At 38.4% G+C, this 16,873-nt stretch overlaps 1 protein-coding gene across 1 annotated transcript; it reads left to right on the top strand.

Moving 5' to 3' along the window:
* Nucleotides 1-6,429: 6,429 nt before the first annotated feature.
* On the top strand, nucleotides 6,430-16,873 carry LOC121515118 (troponin I, fast skeletal muscle-like). Its single transcript, XM_041795724.1, has 7 exons — nucleotides 6,430-6,452; nucleotides 10,747-10,775; nucleotides 12,873-12,909; nucleotides 13,080-13,208; nucleotides 14,331-14,420; nucleotides 16,349-16,525; nucleotides 16,673-16,873. The coding sequence occupies exons 2-7, from the start codon at nucleotides 10,768-10,770 to the stop codon at nucleotides 16,766-16,768; spliced, it is 537 nt and encodes a 178-aa protein (XP_041651658.1). The 5' UTR covers nucleotides 6,430-6,452; nucleotides 10,747-10,767; the 3' UTR covers nucleotides 16,769-16,873.

Below are 16,873 nucleotides of genomic sequence, written 5' to 3'. Positions count from 1 at the left end.
TTAGCCTAAGTACCTAACATCCAGCTAGGGAGTGTCAAAAAACCCAACAACAGTCTGTGCTCACAGAAATTTACCGTATCACAGGGACATCTACACATTTTCTCTTTCCTGTTGTTTTATTTCTCCCTTTTCTTTGCTTCTTGGCAGCCTTGGTGAGAATCATTTGTATAGGTTGGACAGTTGTAACCACCTCGACGTCGCCCCCCTCAGCAGTGCAGTCTAATCGTCGTGAGCGGTTTGGTACGAGTGGAAGCTAAAAGTATGGTGCCTTCATTTGGAGTCGTCCTGTGACCGTATGGTGACATTTGCACACTTTGTATGATCTCTCAATATACAGTGTAAAATGTGGGATATTTTTTTGATGTTTTATTTTGAGACGAATATGAAGAACGTGACATTTGTTTAAAGTGAAACTTGCTGTAATATATTTGCTGGTTATTGTACAGTACCCATGGTGAGACTGATGAGGAGAAGATGTTTCACCACGTATGTTTTAATTCCAATGTACTACACTGAAGAAAGTATCACAGTATGAGCATATTTAAGCCAATCCCTGCTTGTTTTAAAGTCAAAGTGGTCATATCAAACCGAATAACTCGTTCTCAGGTGATTTCTCAGTGGCCCCGAATGTTCTCACTGCATATGGTAATATTCAGAAATGTGAAGCGATGTATTTCTCATGTCATGTTTCTTAAGTCAAATATAATTTGTACTGTTCAGATATTAAAGAAAAGGATGTACTGAACAGCTGCTTGGTGTTGGCCATGAATTAAACGGTACAAAGAAGGAAACGTTCAAAGAGAGGTCTCGTCATGAACAGACTAAAGCAAGCATTAGCCAACTTGTAATTTCTCAGTTATACAAAACTAACAAAGGGATTTTTTTCCCTATCAAAACAGCAAATCAGACTGTTATTTTATCAAACCATCTGATCCACTTTAACAAAAAATAAAGACTGAAACACTTCAAATTTGAAACAAATTTGGAAAGTCTGATACATAATGACAAAACAATTTAACAAAAGTTGAAACACATTTAAAGAAAATAATACAAACTTGTAAAGACTGAAAGACTTAAAAAACATGAAACAAATTTACTAAGTCTGATACAAAATGACAATCTGAAACAATTTTACAAAACTTACAACACATTTGCAAAGTCACATACAAGATGTCAAAGTCAAAAACTTACAAAGTGATTCAAAATTAGCAAGTTTGAATGACTTACAAAACTTGAAACAAATGTACAAAGTCAGATACAAGATGTCAAAGTCAGAGACACAAAGTGATACAAGTCTGAAAAACTTATAAACAAATTTACAAAGTTAGATTCACGATGACAAAATTTGAAGCAATTTTACAGAACTTAGATACGTTTACATAGATACAAAATTAAAAAGTCTGCAACACTTTTATAAAACATGAAACACATTTACAAAGTCTGATACAAGATCACAAAGTCAAACACTTTTACAAAGTGATACAAAATTACCAAGTCTGAATGATTTACAGAACTTGAAACAAATTTACAAGGTCACCCTACATATAAATATGAAATATCAAATATTTATGGAGGAGAGCTAGAACTTCCTTTATACCATGGTCTTGGTGAATACTCAATTCTGATTGGCTCTGGAAATTCTATTGGTGTCCATTAACTTCTGATACACAGTATGGACACCGCTCCAACTTTACAAGTAGTTCTGGTCAAAAAAATCATTACACTGTTCCAAATTAATGCGCAGCAGCCATTAGATAGTAGGAGTAACCATAGCAACCTGAGACAGTCATATTTTCTGAGCAGGGAGTACAGCGCTGCCAGCCTGAGGAGCCTGCGGACCAGCAAAAACTGTCACTTAACTGACATAAATAACTAACAGACGCCAGGTTTAAGACCTGTAATATAAGAAGCTCTTATCTTCTATATCCGATTAACGTCTTGTTTACTGTTCTAACTGCTATAAACTATTGTCAGAGGATTTAAATAGCATAAAAAAAAATAAATATAAGAAGCTATTATTTCTTTGTAGAGCCAAAGGAAACGCTTCTGATAAACCGGCATGATAATATCTGATAAATATTGACGTGTCTGACAGACAGTCAGCACCTGCAGGGCGTGGACAGCTCTGTTTCACATCTGTGACCTCGTAGTGCAGAAGGAGGAATTATTCTGTTTATTCGACAGCTGGTCTGCTAAAACTAAGCTTTCTATCAGATGATTGTTCATGTTAATGTACAGGTTTATAGTCTATAGACCACAGATGACCCTCAGTCTCACTCGTCTTCATGTCTTTTCATTGATAACTCCGTTAAGAAAGTGCGCTGAGTGGACTAGTTCTTTTGCTCTGTTGTGACTTTCCAGGGGAAAGATTTGTTGTTTTAGTAAAATTTTCTATTTTGATCAAAAAAACATATGAAATTATAAATTAGTAGTTTCGTTAATTCTTCTTTGCTGTGCATCAGACGGTTCAGGCCTCCAGGTCGTCCATTAACTGATAACTGGACACCTCGTCGAGCATTACGCCTCACTTAACAGGCAGAAAACAATCGGAACCGGACTCACTGGTCAGCAGACATCTGCAGCAACAGGACGGGTCAGAAGATCTCAGTTTCTCCCAAACTGAAGCATTTAACTTCACCTTGAAGTTCCTGTAAAAAACAGATTTGAGTGATAATTTGGACTGACTCTGTGACTGCTGCTCATAGCTGTAATGAAAACTAAAACTATCACAGCGCTGCAGGCTGTGATGACGTTCATTCTTTCTATTCTGGTTTCGTCTTGTCTCCACATCTTTTTAGAAGGCCGCTCATGGATTTGATCTGGTGAAATCACTACAAATGAACTGCAAATGAACACAAAACAGAGAAGTTGCCAACAAACTCCTCAAAATGAAAGTGTTGTTTTCTATATTTACAAAGTCTGGTGCTGCTTTGGAGGCGTGCACGTGAAACATTCACGTTTAAGATCCTTCATACGTGAAGCTGACATGTATGTTAGTCATCCATCAGACTTTCCTATTAAATTAAATAATGACTCTAACATTAGCAGCTGTCGTCCTTTAGGAGCCCCCCCGCTCTTTTATTAATGGTTTGTGTCTTCATAGTTTCACATGCTGCAGTTTGTCTGTCACCGGTAGACATAATGATCCCCTCCTCAAATCATCTGAGAGAAATACAAGCTGCTGCTTCCCTCTCCATGCTCAGGACAGAGTATTTTAATTATTGTCTAAATATAATTACAGAAAGTCTCCTGTTAAATCCAGACTCAGAATAAACACCATCTCTGCTTCTAATAGGATTTACCCAACATTTGTGTTCATTTCCTTGATTTTTAAAGAGGTTTGGTTCTGTAAAGATCCGAGAGGACGTCTGACTAAAAACCAGAGGAAAACCAAAATTCATAGTCGCCTTTTTACTATGATCAACAGAGTACAGCTGGTGATGATTCATTTAGAGATGGGGTAGACCCTAATTCCAAAAAAAGCTGGGACATACAGCATACTCAATATTTAATATTTGCACTTTATTATTTTCTGTAAATGAGCACACATTCTGAATATTATACCTGCAGCACTTTCCAAAAAAGCTGGGACAAGGGCATGTAGACTGAAGACACTGACTGGCTTGAAGCACATCATCAAATACTTAACAGCATTTAGATTTCTGTTGTCAGATTTCATGCTACTGATGGTGCCTTCACAGATGTGCAAGTAACCCATGCTATGGGCACTAATACCCCCCTCCATCAAAAATTCGACATTTATAAAAGTCCTGATGGCCATTTTTTTGTCTCTAGCCCAGAGGACTTGACAGCCATTATTTCTAAAAACAAACTTTCCCCTTTCAAACCCTCCAAACCCCACTGGACCTGAGCTTAAATGGTATTCATTCTTGTATGTGAGCACACATGCATCGGGCCACTTCTGTTTAAGTTCCTGCCCCAGTTGGACCACCGTGGTCAGAGAAGCATGCCAAGCTTGAAGCGTGCCAAAACAATACTGAAGAGGCCAACAAAACTCTCTTCGCTCCAGTGGCTGACTCAGGATGTTTGGGGGACAGGGGTGGAAATATTTAAAAGGGCACCTGCTGCATGCTTGAGGGCACAAGTTTTGTCAGGTTTTGCCCAGTTACATGGCCCCAGAAAGGGAATTTTCAAATGCTTCCCTATTTCAGAGGGCAGCAAAAAGGGCATTTTGTCAAATTTAGCCCACTAAGAAAACACCTAAGAGCACACTTTGTTAAATCAAAGCCATTTATATGGCACCAAGTTGGGACTTTGTCCAACTTTGCCCACTAAGAAAACTCCAAAAAGGGCACTTTATCCAATTTTGCTTGCTAAGAATGCATCAAAGTTGTCACTTTGTCAAATATCGTCGACTAAGAAAACACCAAGATGGCACTTTGTCCAATTTTGCTTACTAAGAAGAGCTAAAGAGGGCATTTTGTCAAATTTTGCCCAGTTACAAGGGACCAAAGCTGGCATTTTGACCAAACTTGACCTTTAAGAAAACTCCAAAAAGGGCACTTTTTCCAATTTTCTTACGAAGAATGAATCAAAGATGTAACTTTGTCTAATATGGTCCAACAAGAAAACACCAAAAAGGGCATTTTATACAGTTTTGCTTACTAAGAAGAGTGAAAGAGGGCTTTTTTTTTCAAATTTTACCCATTTACAAGGGACCAAAGCTGGCATTTTGACAAACTTGACCACTAAGAAAACACCAGAAAGGTCACTTTATCCAATTTTGCTTGCTAAGAATGAACCAAAGATGTCCCTCTGTCAAATATGGTGCACTAAGAAGACATCAAGATGGCACTTTGTCCAATTATGCCCATTTAAAAGGGGCCAAAGCTGACATTTTGCCAAATTTTGCCCATTTACTCGGCACTTTATTTAATTTTGCTTGCTAAGAATGCATCAAAGATTTTACTTTGTCAAATATTGTCCTCTAAGAAAACACCAAAGAGGGCACTTTGTCAAATTTTGCCAATTTACAAGGGACTAAAGAGGGAATTTTGCCAAACTTGATCCACTAAGGAAACACCAAAAATGGCACTTTATCTAATTCTGCTTTCAAAGATTACACCAAAGATGTCACTTTGTCTAGTGTGGCTCATTAAAAAAACACCAAGGTGGTATACTTTGTCCAGCTTTGCTTACGAAGAATGCACTGAAGATGTCACTGTCAACTATGGTCGACTAGGAGAACACCAAAGAGGGGCACTTTGCCCATTTGCATGGCGCCTAGATGGCACTTTGTCCAACTTGGCACACTGAGATAACACCAAAGAGGGCACTCTGTCAAACTTAGCCTACTCAAAGCTGGCACCTTATTCATTTTGGCGCACTAAGAGGATGCCAGAGACTGCCCTTTGTCAAATTTTGTTCATTTAGCAGACACCAAAGTGGGCATTTTCCTCATTTTGCTTACTTACAAGACACCAAGATGGGACTTTGTACACTTTGGCACACTAAAACAACAACAAAGAGGGCATTTGTCCAACCTCGCTCCCTAAGAATGCACCAAAGAGGGCACAAAATTTACCCACTGAAATGGTACTAAAGACGGCACCGTGTCCAGTTTGGCACAATAAGAAGATGCCGAAGACGGCACTTTGTCAGTTTTGCTTAATTAGGACTAAGCCAACACGTCCAAGTTGGCACGCTAAGACGGCACCAAAGATGGCACTGTGCCAACATTTGACCACTTTGAGGGCATCTCAGAGGGAACTTTATCATTTTATCTTCTAAAGAGGTACCAACAGTGCATTTTGCAGCATCTGATTAAACTTTAGTGTACCTGGGGGGTCGATCGCCCCTCTGCTATCCCCTACCCTGGATTTTATACTCCTAGTTTGGATCTTTCCATCCCTGCTCTGTCCTTCTTGTGTGCAGCGTAATCTTTGTTGGAAAGCTTTCCTTTCTTACAGACCAGCTGCTTTATACCGTCTAGTTAGCTTGTCTTAAGTGACCATATTGAAACTCCACTCTGGCTTTTCCAGCCCATCCACCTGCTGCCCCCTTAACTTTCATCACCGCTTCTCCTAAGTTTCCCTCCTACAAAGTCCAGAGCCCAGCTTTGTATTAATGCACAGTCATCTTTCAGTCTTTTCTCTCTGGTTTTCTCATTTTTCTTCTCTGAGGTTTCATCTCCAGACTCATGAGATCCACTACGTCACTGATCCAGAGGAATAAAACAATCGACCAAACAATTAAGGAGGAGGCGGTTATTTTTAATGATCAGATAGGGAGGAGATTCTCGGGGTGAAGGGGGGGTTGAGATATTCAGTTTCAGGCGCTGCTGAGCCCATTGGTGCTTGAAAAAATCAGCTTCCATAAAGAGAGAGATGGGGTTTCCTCTGCCATCAGGGAATGCAATATAAACCAACTTATAGTAGAAAAACTCAGCAGCTTCAAGAATCTGTCGCTCCGTCTGCTTCTTCGACTGCAGGGTGAGAAATCTTCATTTTTCTCTTTAGTTCTGCAAAATGGATTGATTTACAGTCTTTATGTTGTGATGCAAAGCTTGAGTGTTAATCTGTGTTTGCTTTCTGGTGAAACAAACCGGCTTATTGTTGGATGTCACTGAAGGCTGATGGTGGTGGTGATGGCCATGACTCAGGAGTGTTTGGTTAAATGGTTAAATGTAGGGTGAAGCGACTCCCACTGCAGGTTTGTGGAGCTGTGATGAGGGGTGTTTTTAGAAAATAGGTCTGCAAGTGTTCATCCTGGTGTTTTTATTCTCTGTTGTCACGTTAGAATAGTTTGAATGTGACTATAAACGGTCTGTTGTGAATGTTAAGCAGTTTTGGTTTTAAATGTAACTAAATGGGAACAGTTTCAGGGATGTTAACCATGTTATCTCTAAAAAAAAACAGGATTGTGGGAAAAGAAACAAATCTGTTTTTATCTTCAATTTTTAATTTCACAATTAAGACTTAAATTTGAATTTTTATTTCATATTTTGACCTTTAAGATTCATAATCAAAATTTTAAAACTCATGATTTCAAATTCCATCTCACACTTTTACCTTTAAAACTTTTTTTTTTAAATCTCATACTCTGACCTTCTAAACTCATGATTTTGACCTTTATCTCACATTTTTTTCCCTTTTAAACTCATTATTTGAAAATCTTCCCTTATTTTGACCTTTTAAAAACATTATTTTGACCTTTTGTACAAATACCTTTGACTTTTATCTCAGAATTTCAGCCTGTAAACTTATTTTATTTTTTTATCTATTATTATTTTTGTTTTTTAAAACTTCAAAATCATTCATCTCCTGTACTGCTGTTTTGTTTTTTTTTTTTTTCTTTCATATTTTATTTCTGGTGAAAATGAGGTTCCCAGTTTCTCACTGAGTGCTGTTAGGCTCTCAGGTCAGACTTTCATTCAGAATCAGGCCCCTGCTGTGAGTTTTACACCCTTTCAGTGGTCCAGGTCCTGGTCCAGACCATCACACTGCCACCACCATGTTTGACTGCTGCTCTGATGTTCTTCTGATGAAATGCTGTTATTTTTTACTCCAGTGGTAACGGGACACACGCCTTCCAGTTTTTCACACGGTCAGTCCACAGAATATTTTCCCAGAAGTCTCGGGGATCATCAGGATGTTTGTGTTCTTTTTTGTCAGCAGTGGTTTGGGCCTTGGAACTCTCCCATGATGCCATTGTTGCCCAGTCTCTTTCTTATTGTTGAATCATGAACTCTGACCTCAACTGAGTCAAGTGAGGCCTGCAGGTCTCTGCATGATGTTCTTTTCTTTTTTTTTTTTTTTTTGTGGGACTTCCTGGATGGGTTGTCCATGCACTTTTGGAGTGATTTTGGTAGGCTGGCCACTCCTGAGAAGGTTCACCACTCTTATAAGTTTTCTCCATTTGTGGATAATGGCTCTCACTGTGGTTCTCTTGTGTTCCAAAGCCTCACTAAAGGCTCAGATTGATGAGGAGTATCAGTATGATGTGTTGGGCTGTCTCTGAAAGCGTCCTGTGTTGATGGAATAGAGTTGAATGCATAATTTGAACAGATTTAGGTGTTTCTCTGCTGCCTGAGCTTTCTGATCAAAGCATAAAGCCTGAGCTAGTTCAGGTTCAAAGATGAGAAAGAAGAGAAAATGAGGATTTGGTACATGTTCATTTACAAAGCCATTCTCAGCAAAACTCCTGATTATCTCTCCTTTTTTTTAATCTTGAAAGATGGAGTACACAACCTGAGATCATTGAACTTTGTGCAGCTTGTTGTTCCTAAAGTCTGAACTGAGCTGGGAAAGAAGGCTTTTAGGTTTTCTCTCCTTTTGCATGGACCAATCTGCAGTCTGAATTTAAACTGCTAGACTTGGTGAGTCTGAATGTTTTTAAATCGGCAATGAAAACTTTTTAATCCACACTGTCTTAATGTCGCTGTTTTTTATTGATGACTTATAATTGTTCTCTACCAAGCCATTTGTACTGTATGAATCTGAGTGTAATGCTTGATGAAACTGTCAATTGCTGCCATTCTTGGTCAGGTCTCCCTTGAAAAAGAAATCACTGATTTCAATGGGACTAACCTGGTTAAATAGAGGTTAAATAAAAATAAAAATAAATAAAGTAAACTCCTGTTTTTAGGAGGAAAAGTCCAGGCGTTTTCAAACTGGGGACCCCAAAAAGAACCCCTGGTGACCATGGTCATAAACCTACGGTTAAAAGGCTGCTACTCCTAAATGCTTCAACATACAGGCATCATCCTGGTCTTGATTGAAAGGCGACAATTTGGCGATGAAAGTGCATGCGGGTTAAGGCGCCATGACGTGATCATTTCAGAAAAGATGTGCCTGGTTGTACACACGGAGAAGCAAGGGTGGCATATCTTTAGCTGTTCACTCTGGGACCCGCTTTCAAAAAGTTGTGGTTTCTTAATGCCAGTCCCATCTAGATAAAATGCTGGTACAATCAAAAACTTTTGTGGATACTCTAAATCATCTCCGTGTGGACGGCCTCTTAGAGGAACCAGGGCTTCCTGTCTTCTGTATGTCCTGAAGTTGTTTGCAAACATGCATGTATTTTTTGCACAGAGGACAGTCCTCTATAAAGCCCAGATCAGTGGAGGGCTGCAGTGATGGTTGTCCTTCTGGACAACTAGGATCTCTGGGGCTCAGTCAGGCCATCAGACTCTTGGCCCCCTCTCTTACTAAGGGCCTTTTCCCCCATTGCTCAGTTTGGCTGAGTGACCAGCTTTTGAAATTGTCTTCCATGTGAGAATTCTGGAGGCCACTTCACTCCTGGGAACCTTCAGAGCAGCAGAAATGTTTTTGTAGCCTTCGGCCGGCCAGATTCAGATTTTTAAATCTGAAATGATTTTAAAACCGTGTGAGACCACAGATATGAGGACAGTTTCAAAAGATTTTTCATTTTTAATCCTCTGAACACACACACTAGACGACTCAGCCAGACTGTCAGATCGCTGGAGACCACACACCTGCCGACCTGCCTACGACCTCGCTGATCACGTGACTTCAGAAAAAAAACAAACACGGCTTTAGCTTGACATGTTTTTTTCTCCATTGATTTGTTCCCAGGACTTTTCAGTGTTAAAAACATATTTAAGATTATCTTTTATACAATTTTCTCATAACAGGTATTTAGAATTATCAAAAAAAGTCTTTATGACTATTTCAAAACAAGTTTCTTCATCTTAAAATAATCATGTATGAAGAGGATAGCAAAGAAAAATAAATTAAAACTGCTCACTTTGTTTTAAATTAAGACATTTTGAGTCTTTTATTAAAAAGCACAAAATGAACTTTTTTTGTGAATTAATCAGGAAAATATTGGACCAGAAAATCTGCAACTCCCTTCTCAAATGGGCATCAAAAGTCTCAGACTTGCATTTCCAACCATCATCGTCTTCTATCCTGGTAGAAAAATACCTGATGTGATTTTTTTTAACCTTTTTGGGGAAAGACCGGACCCCCTTTACGTCGCTGTTTTCTGATTTGTGAATCTTTCCAGCCTCTGTTTTCTGGTCTGGATGTAGGGTTTGTGGTTCTGGATTGTTCTGCTCTCTATTTTCAGAGAGGCTGAGTTAGGTCTCTGTCATGTCAGCGATGCTATCAAGTGTTTCCTGATAATCTTCCAGAAGACAAGAGCTTTCATGACAGGGAGCCCGGGGGGGCCACAAAAGGACCTAAGATTCTGGTCCAGATTTAGACGAGGAGATTTTCTTTGAGACAAACAGTTGATGCTGGGAGTCGGTGTCAGATTTCATTGAAGACAATTTAGTAGAAACTCTGCACAGATACATTCCACTAACCCTGCAAACACCCAGCTCTAATCTGGTTCATCTGTCTGATTTCATGTGACAAACATTAAGATCAGCTGTAGTCTCCTGTAGAGTCCAGAAACATGGATTAAAAAACTCTTATTTTAAGTCACATTGTCTTCCTCGTGTACGTTGTTTGGAATCTTCAAAAACTAATTCAGGACTTTTTTTACATGCAATATCTTGAAGTTAGACGTTTATCTGGACTGTTTCAGCTCAGAGAAAGTCTGCACAAATGTATTTGCCTTTATTTGTGTTTGCAGTGTGTCAACCTAACCCAGACTTCATCCTGTTAAAGTTGCACCTTTTTTCTCCGCTGTTCACTGAAACATTAATTGTCTTTTCATTCCTCAGATATATAACCTGTTTACATCCACTGTTATGTTACTTTTTCAGTATTTTAAAACAGAAAACTGTGTTTTTTTTTTTTCTTTTTTTTTTTGCAGGATTTCAAGTTAAACGCCAAGATGTCGGAGTAAGTAGTTTCACACTTCATTCTTACATGACTCTTTACTTCTATAAATGATTAATAACTGAATTAAACTCCAAAATGTCATTTGTAACATACAAATATACATAAATCCAGGTGGCAACTTTTTTTTTGGCCAGGCAGTGTATATTAAGGGTATCAGCTTTCTTTATAGAAATCATAGAACTATATATGAAATCATAGAAAAATAACACTCTCATTTAAAGTTGGGCTGCTGTGTAAAATATATAAAAAGAAAAGAAAAAATAAAATAAAAACAGAAGTCAATGATCGTCAAATCTCATGAACCCATAATTTACTCGTAATAGAACACCAACAATATGTCAGATGTTGAGATGAGACATTTTACCATTTCAGGAAAATATTACATCTCAAAAAGTAGGGACAGGGACACAGAAGGCTGGAAAAGTAAGTGGTACTAATGAAAAACAGCTGGAGGAGCATTAGGGTAATTGGCAGCAGGTCAGTAACATGACTGGGTAAAAAAGAAGCACTTTAGAGAGGTAGAGTCTTTCAGAAGTAAAGATGGGCAGAGGTTCACCAATCTGCAAAACCTGTGGCTAATAATTTTGTAACAATTTCAGAAAAATGTTCCTCGAAGTAAAAATGCAAAACTCTGAATCTCCCTCCATCTACAGCCCATAATATTCAGAGAATCTGGAGAAATCTCTGTGAGCAAGGGACAAGGCTGAAGGTCAATAGATGCTGGTGATTTCTGGGCTCTCAGGGTTCCACCGCATTAGAACCAGCATGATTCTGAACAGGAAATCACTGCACGGGATCAGGAACACTTCCAAAGTTGTCCATTCCATCCACAAATGACACTTAAAGCAGGATCATGGAGAGAAGAAGCCATATGTGATCAGGATCCAGAAAGACCACCGTCTTCTCTGGACCAAAGATCATTTAAAACAGACTAAGTGGAAAACTGTTCTGTGGTCAGATAAAACCACAGATGCCATGTACTGCAGACTAAACCACACCCGTCACAACAGCAGGGCTTCACAGGAGAAGAGTCCAGGTCCTGAACTGGTCTGCCTGCAGTCCAGACCTTTTACCAGTAAAAAACATTTGGAGCATCAGAAAAGGAAAACTCTGGCAGAGAAGACCCAGGACTGTTGAGTCCTACATCAGAGAATAATGGGACAACATTCCTCTCCCAATAACTGATCTTGCTGCTATCAAATCTGAAATGAGCTAATATTTTCATGAAATGTTAAAATGTCTCAATTTCAACATCTGAAATGCTGTTTATATTCTATTGTGAATAAAATATGGGTTTATAAGATTTGACCATCACTGACTTCTGTTTTATTCACATTTTACAGTGTCCCAACTTTTTGGGAATTGGGTTACATTGACAACGTTAACGCAAAAATGTTTCCAACTTGATCAAAATTGCAGTTTCAGCTGAAATTGCGTGGGGACGCTGAGAGCTGAATTGTGAAAGAACTGCTGACAATAGCCAAAAGCACAAAAACAGCATAAAATGGCATAAAACTAGCTGAAAATGGCATTCAGTAGCTTAAAAATGGATAAAACAGCTGAAAGTAGCTTAAAAACATCTAAAAATAGCTGAAAATAGCTTAAGAATAGCTGAAAGTAGCCTTAAAATAGCTAAAAATAGCATAAAAATTGCTCAAAATAGCTGAAAAGTAGCTGAAAATGGCATTCAATGGCTGAAAAAGCATAGAGGGAGCTTTAAAATAGCATGAAAATAGCTATATTCTAAAAATTATAAAAGAAATGAGAAAAGTCGTAGCAGTTGAATGACAAAGGAACTGTATTTTGTAAAGTTTAAACAATGTCAGTACGACAAGGTATGAAGGAGGAGATAGCGGACACGGAAGAAGAATAATAAACAAAAATGGCCGACATGAATATCAATAGTGTGGATGCTCAGCATCCCCACTAATTACTGAGTCCTTGAAATAAAATGTTTTGTAAAAGGATGCCATATTTCATCTTATCTGACAGGTTTTAGTATTAATTCACTTTTTTTTTTTTTTTTTTTTTACAAATTGCCTAACTGTGAATGTCAGGTTTATATCTGACATTCTAAATTCAACTTTTCTTCAACAGGAGAAAGATATCCTCGAGTCGCAAGCATCAGCTGAAGGTAACAGATCCTACATTTATTTTTTTGCTTCATTATTTAAATGGTTGAAATTAAAAACTGTGGCTAAATACGTGTTTATATCTTTGCTTGCTTTTCTGTTACTTGGCTGTGAAGAGAAAATGGAAAAACAAAAAGTTGATTTCACATGAACTTGTGTTTTTGCCTGACAGAGTCTGATGCTCTCCATTGCCAAAGGTATCCTGGAGGAGGAAGACAGGGAGAGAGAGAGGGAGAGGGGCCGCTACATGTCTGAGACCTGTCCTCCTCTGTCCATGCCCAGATCCATGCAGGAGCTGCAGGTGACCTACAGGTGTAAAACACCTGTCACTGTCTATTAATATGGACGGTAGTCTCTGCCTCCATCACCGACACACACTGAATCAATAACCTGTCAGATAATCAATAACACACCTGTCACTGTCTATTAATATGGACGGTAGTCTCTGCCTTCATCACCGACACACACTGAATCAATAACCTGTCAGATAATCAATAACACACCTGTCACTGTCTATTAATATGGACGGTAGTCTCTGCCTCCATCACCGACACACACTGAATCAATAACCTGTCAGATAATCAATAACACACCTGTCACTGTCTATTAATATGGACGGTAGTCTCTGCCTCCATCACCGACACACACTGAATCAATAACCTGTCAGATAATCAATAAACACATCACATTCTGATACTGAGAGGCAGAACGCTCCTGTTAATAAACATAAAGTTATTTTTAGTATTAATCCATAGAACATACAGAATATATTGATAAACTAACTCCAGCAGTGTTAAAAAAAGGCCAAAATGCTCTACATACAATGTATGATAAATAATGTAAATTTTAAATGTACTGGACATTTAATGGACTGTAATGTTACAACTTTTTAATATCTTTTATTCTCATTTCATATATATTTATATTTAGATAGATAGATTAAACTGTACTGTACGATAACACTGTTAAAAACAATGGATGGCTCTTGTTTGACATGGAGGCTTTTATTTTGAAATGCTCACCTTTCCCAGTGGGTCACATGATTTCCTTTTCCTCAGGTATTTCATTAAATGAAGAAAACAAAATAACAGAATAAAAATAAAAAAAATGACCCCTTTTTCAAAAATGTCATTTGTTTTTCCGTTTTTGTGGCGAAAATGAAAAAACTGAAAAATTACCTGTTATTCAATTTTTTCCATTATGGATCAAAACAAAACAAAACAAAAAAAAATGGGGAAAAAAAAAAGGCGTGTTCAAAGTTTTTTTTCAACTTTTCTTCAAAATAAAAAAACCCAACATAATAATGAGCGTTTTTCTGATTTTTTGGTGTGGTTTCAACCAGAAAATACACTGACCATCAGATGTAGCTGACTTTACATGAAGGGTTTGTCTAAGTTTATATATTTTTGTGTTTGATTTTTAGGAGCTGGCGAGGGAAATCCACCACAAGATCGACGTGATCGATGAGGAGCGCTACAACCTGGATATGAAAGTCAATAAAACCAACAAGGAGGTAGACAGCAGGACACATTTACAAGCTTTTAGTAGGAATAAGCAGGACACAGGAATGTAAATGGATCCAATAAAAACAACATGAGTAGTAAAGAGAGAAATATGCAGTCTTGCACCATTTTTAGTTTCTTAAACGCAACAGAAAGGAGAAATACCAATGAGCTCTATCAAAATAATGTTCAAATACAAACGCAGACTTGGTTTCTAATTTTCAGATCCAAAAGGATGATCATAATTCAGGGCAGCTTATACCACTTATCCCATTATAACAACCAGTTTAATTCTTTAAAGCTTAGTTATACTCATGGGTTCAAACTACTGTATATTATCATTTAATTTTGGTTAAACACTTATTTAAGGAGGGAGAGTGACTAAGAATCCCTGAATGTCAATTTAATGCCCAGAAATCAACTAATGAAAATTTTCTTTTACTATCTATAGCCTCCTCTCATTCTGCAGGTCAGGCCCTGAAATCCAAATACAACCCCCCCCCCCAAAAAATGTCCTCCAATCAGTTCTGTTCTGATAACGATACAAAGGACTGACCAAATGTAAAAAAACGTCAAAACTCAAAAAAACTCAAAAATGGAATAATCCGGCCACAAAACAAAAGCAATGCATTACAAAATACAAGAATAGAAAAAAATAATCCAAAAGCTGACGACTCACCGATCCTGGGAACGATCCACAAAGCTGAACTCTCTGAAGTTCTTCTGTATCGACCTCCAAACTTACGGCCTTCTTCTCACCAGTGTCAAATGTTCTTGCATGGAGGAGCGTCACAATAACAAGAGAACAATCTCCCATCTTCTCTCCAGGAGACAGCGTCTCTGCAGAGTTCTGCTACTTTCTCCAGGAGGACCAGCAAAACCCATGCAAACATTTCACCCTCAGCCCCTCCCCCTCTGCACACCTGAATCAGCTTGGCTGCAGCAGGTCACCTGACCAGGCAGACTGCAGCTAAACAGACAATACCACAAAAAAATAAACCACAGCACAATAAGGAAGAGCTAGGTACAGAAGAGGATTGGGGCCACTGAAAAAAGAGACTTGTTCTTTTTTTTACTTGTGAGAGTTCTGAGTTTAAAGTCACTCCTTGTCTTCCTCTCAGTCTCTAAATCCAACGCAGAGAACAACCAGAGGGGCAACTAGAAGAAAGTTTGTGTCAGTTTTCTGTGATCTTTTTCTCTTTTGATGTATTTCCATGGCAGCAATACAGCGCCAGGTACAGGCTTGGCATATGCACTTCAGTGTTTTCACTTGTTTTCAGTGGTTCCATGCTTACGTGGATATTTCCTGAAACGATCCCTTCTTTACGGAAAACTTTTTCAAAAAGAAACAGCAATATATCATTTTAGTTTCTATGTGGACAGGGCCTAAGTCAGAAGCAGATCTTGACAATGTGGCAGCATTTGACTCTGGGGCCTCCATGAACTAACACTATATGCACAATTTTTCCTGCTTTGTAAATATTGTATGGTCGTATTTATATTTGTTGTATTAAACTGAAAAATAGTGCCAAAAATACCTAAATTTTGTATTAAAAAAAAAAAAAGCTGCATTTGTTTCATTAGAAGGGTACAAGAAAGCGTGAGTCTATCAGAGATACATAAGAGTTGAAGATTGACGTCTTCGTCTCTTTTTTCTCCTGGTCCAAGCGCAGCAGCACGGTCAGCGCTGCTTTCTATTTTCATTTGCGTTGGCTGAGAGGAGGGATCGACTTTTCCCTCATTCTATAAATTAAATAATGTTAATGAGGGAGAAAGAGTGTCTGGTGTGCAAAGGCCTTTTGAAGTCTTTTTCTGTTGTTAAAACAGTTTATAAAAAAGTATTAATATTTGATTTTTCGAGAATCATGCAGGAGTTTAAAATTCAGTGATAGGCCTAGATTGAAAGGCAGATTTACATTTTTATACTATTTGATTCCAGATCGACGACCTTAAGATCAAAGTTCAGGACCTGATGGGAAAGTTCAAGAAGCCCGTCCTGAGGAAAGTACGAATGTCAGCCGACGCCATGCTGAAGGCTCTGCTGGGCTCCAAACACACGGTGAACCTGGACCTGAGGGCCAACCTGAAGCAGGTCAAGAAGGAGGTCAAAGAGGAGGTGAGGACCCGGCTGCTTGAGTTAAGATTTGTTTTTTAAACCCTTGTTTGAAAGGATTATACTTCTTGTCATGTAGTTGCTTATTTACACAGATACAGACAGTATTATAAAAGGACAGTTTCTCAAAGTTTCCGTCGTCTGTTTCAGGATAAGGAGCTGCGTGACGTTGGCGACTGGCGTAAAAACATTGAAGACAAGTCTGGCATGGACGGAAGGAAGAAGATGTTTGAGGCCGAGGCCTAAATCACAGTCTTACCTGCCGGAACTTACTGCAGTATTTTTAGACCCTGTTTTTAATGAGTATTTGAACAGGAAACTATTCATATAGAAAAAAAAAACTTTTTTTTG

The sequence above is a fragment of the Cheilinus undulatus genome, linkage group 9 (genome assembly GCF_018320785.1).
Source record: "Cheilinus undulatus linkage group 9, ASM1832078v1, whole genome shotgun sequence".
In the NCBI taxonomy this organism is placed as follows: domain Eukaryota; kingdom Metazoa; phylum Chordata; class Actinopteri; order Labriformes; family Labridae; genus Cheilinus; species Cheilinus undulatus.
This window is presented reverse-complemented; position numbering and strand designations above follow the sequence as displayed.

Bases quoted from the DNA above. Each gene is read 5' to 3' on its own strand.
- LOC121515118 (XM_041795724.1), top strand. The intron at 13,209-14,330 runs GTGACCTACAGG...TTTGATTTTTAG, and splicing joins GATCCATGCAGGAGCTGCAG to GAGCTGGCGAGGGAAATCCA. The intron at 14,421-16,348 runs GTAGACAGCAGG...ATTTGATTCCAG, and splicing joins TCAATAAAACCAACAAGGAG to ATCGACGACCTTAAGATCAA.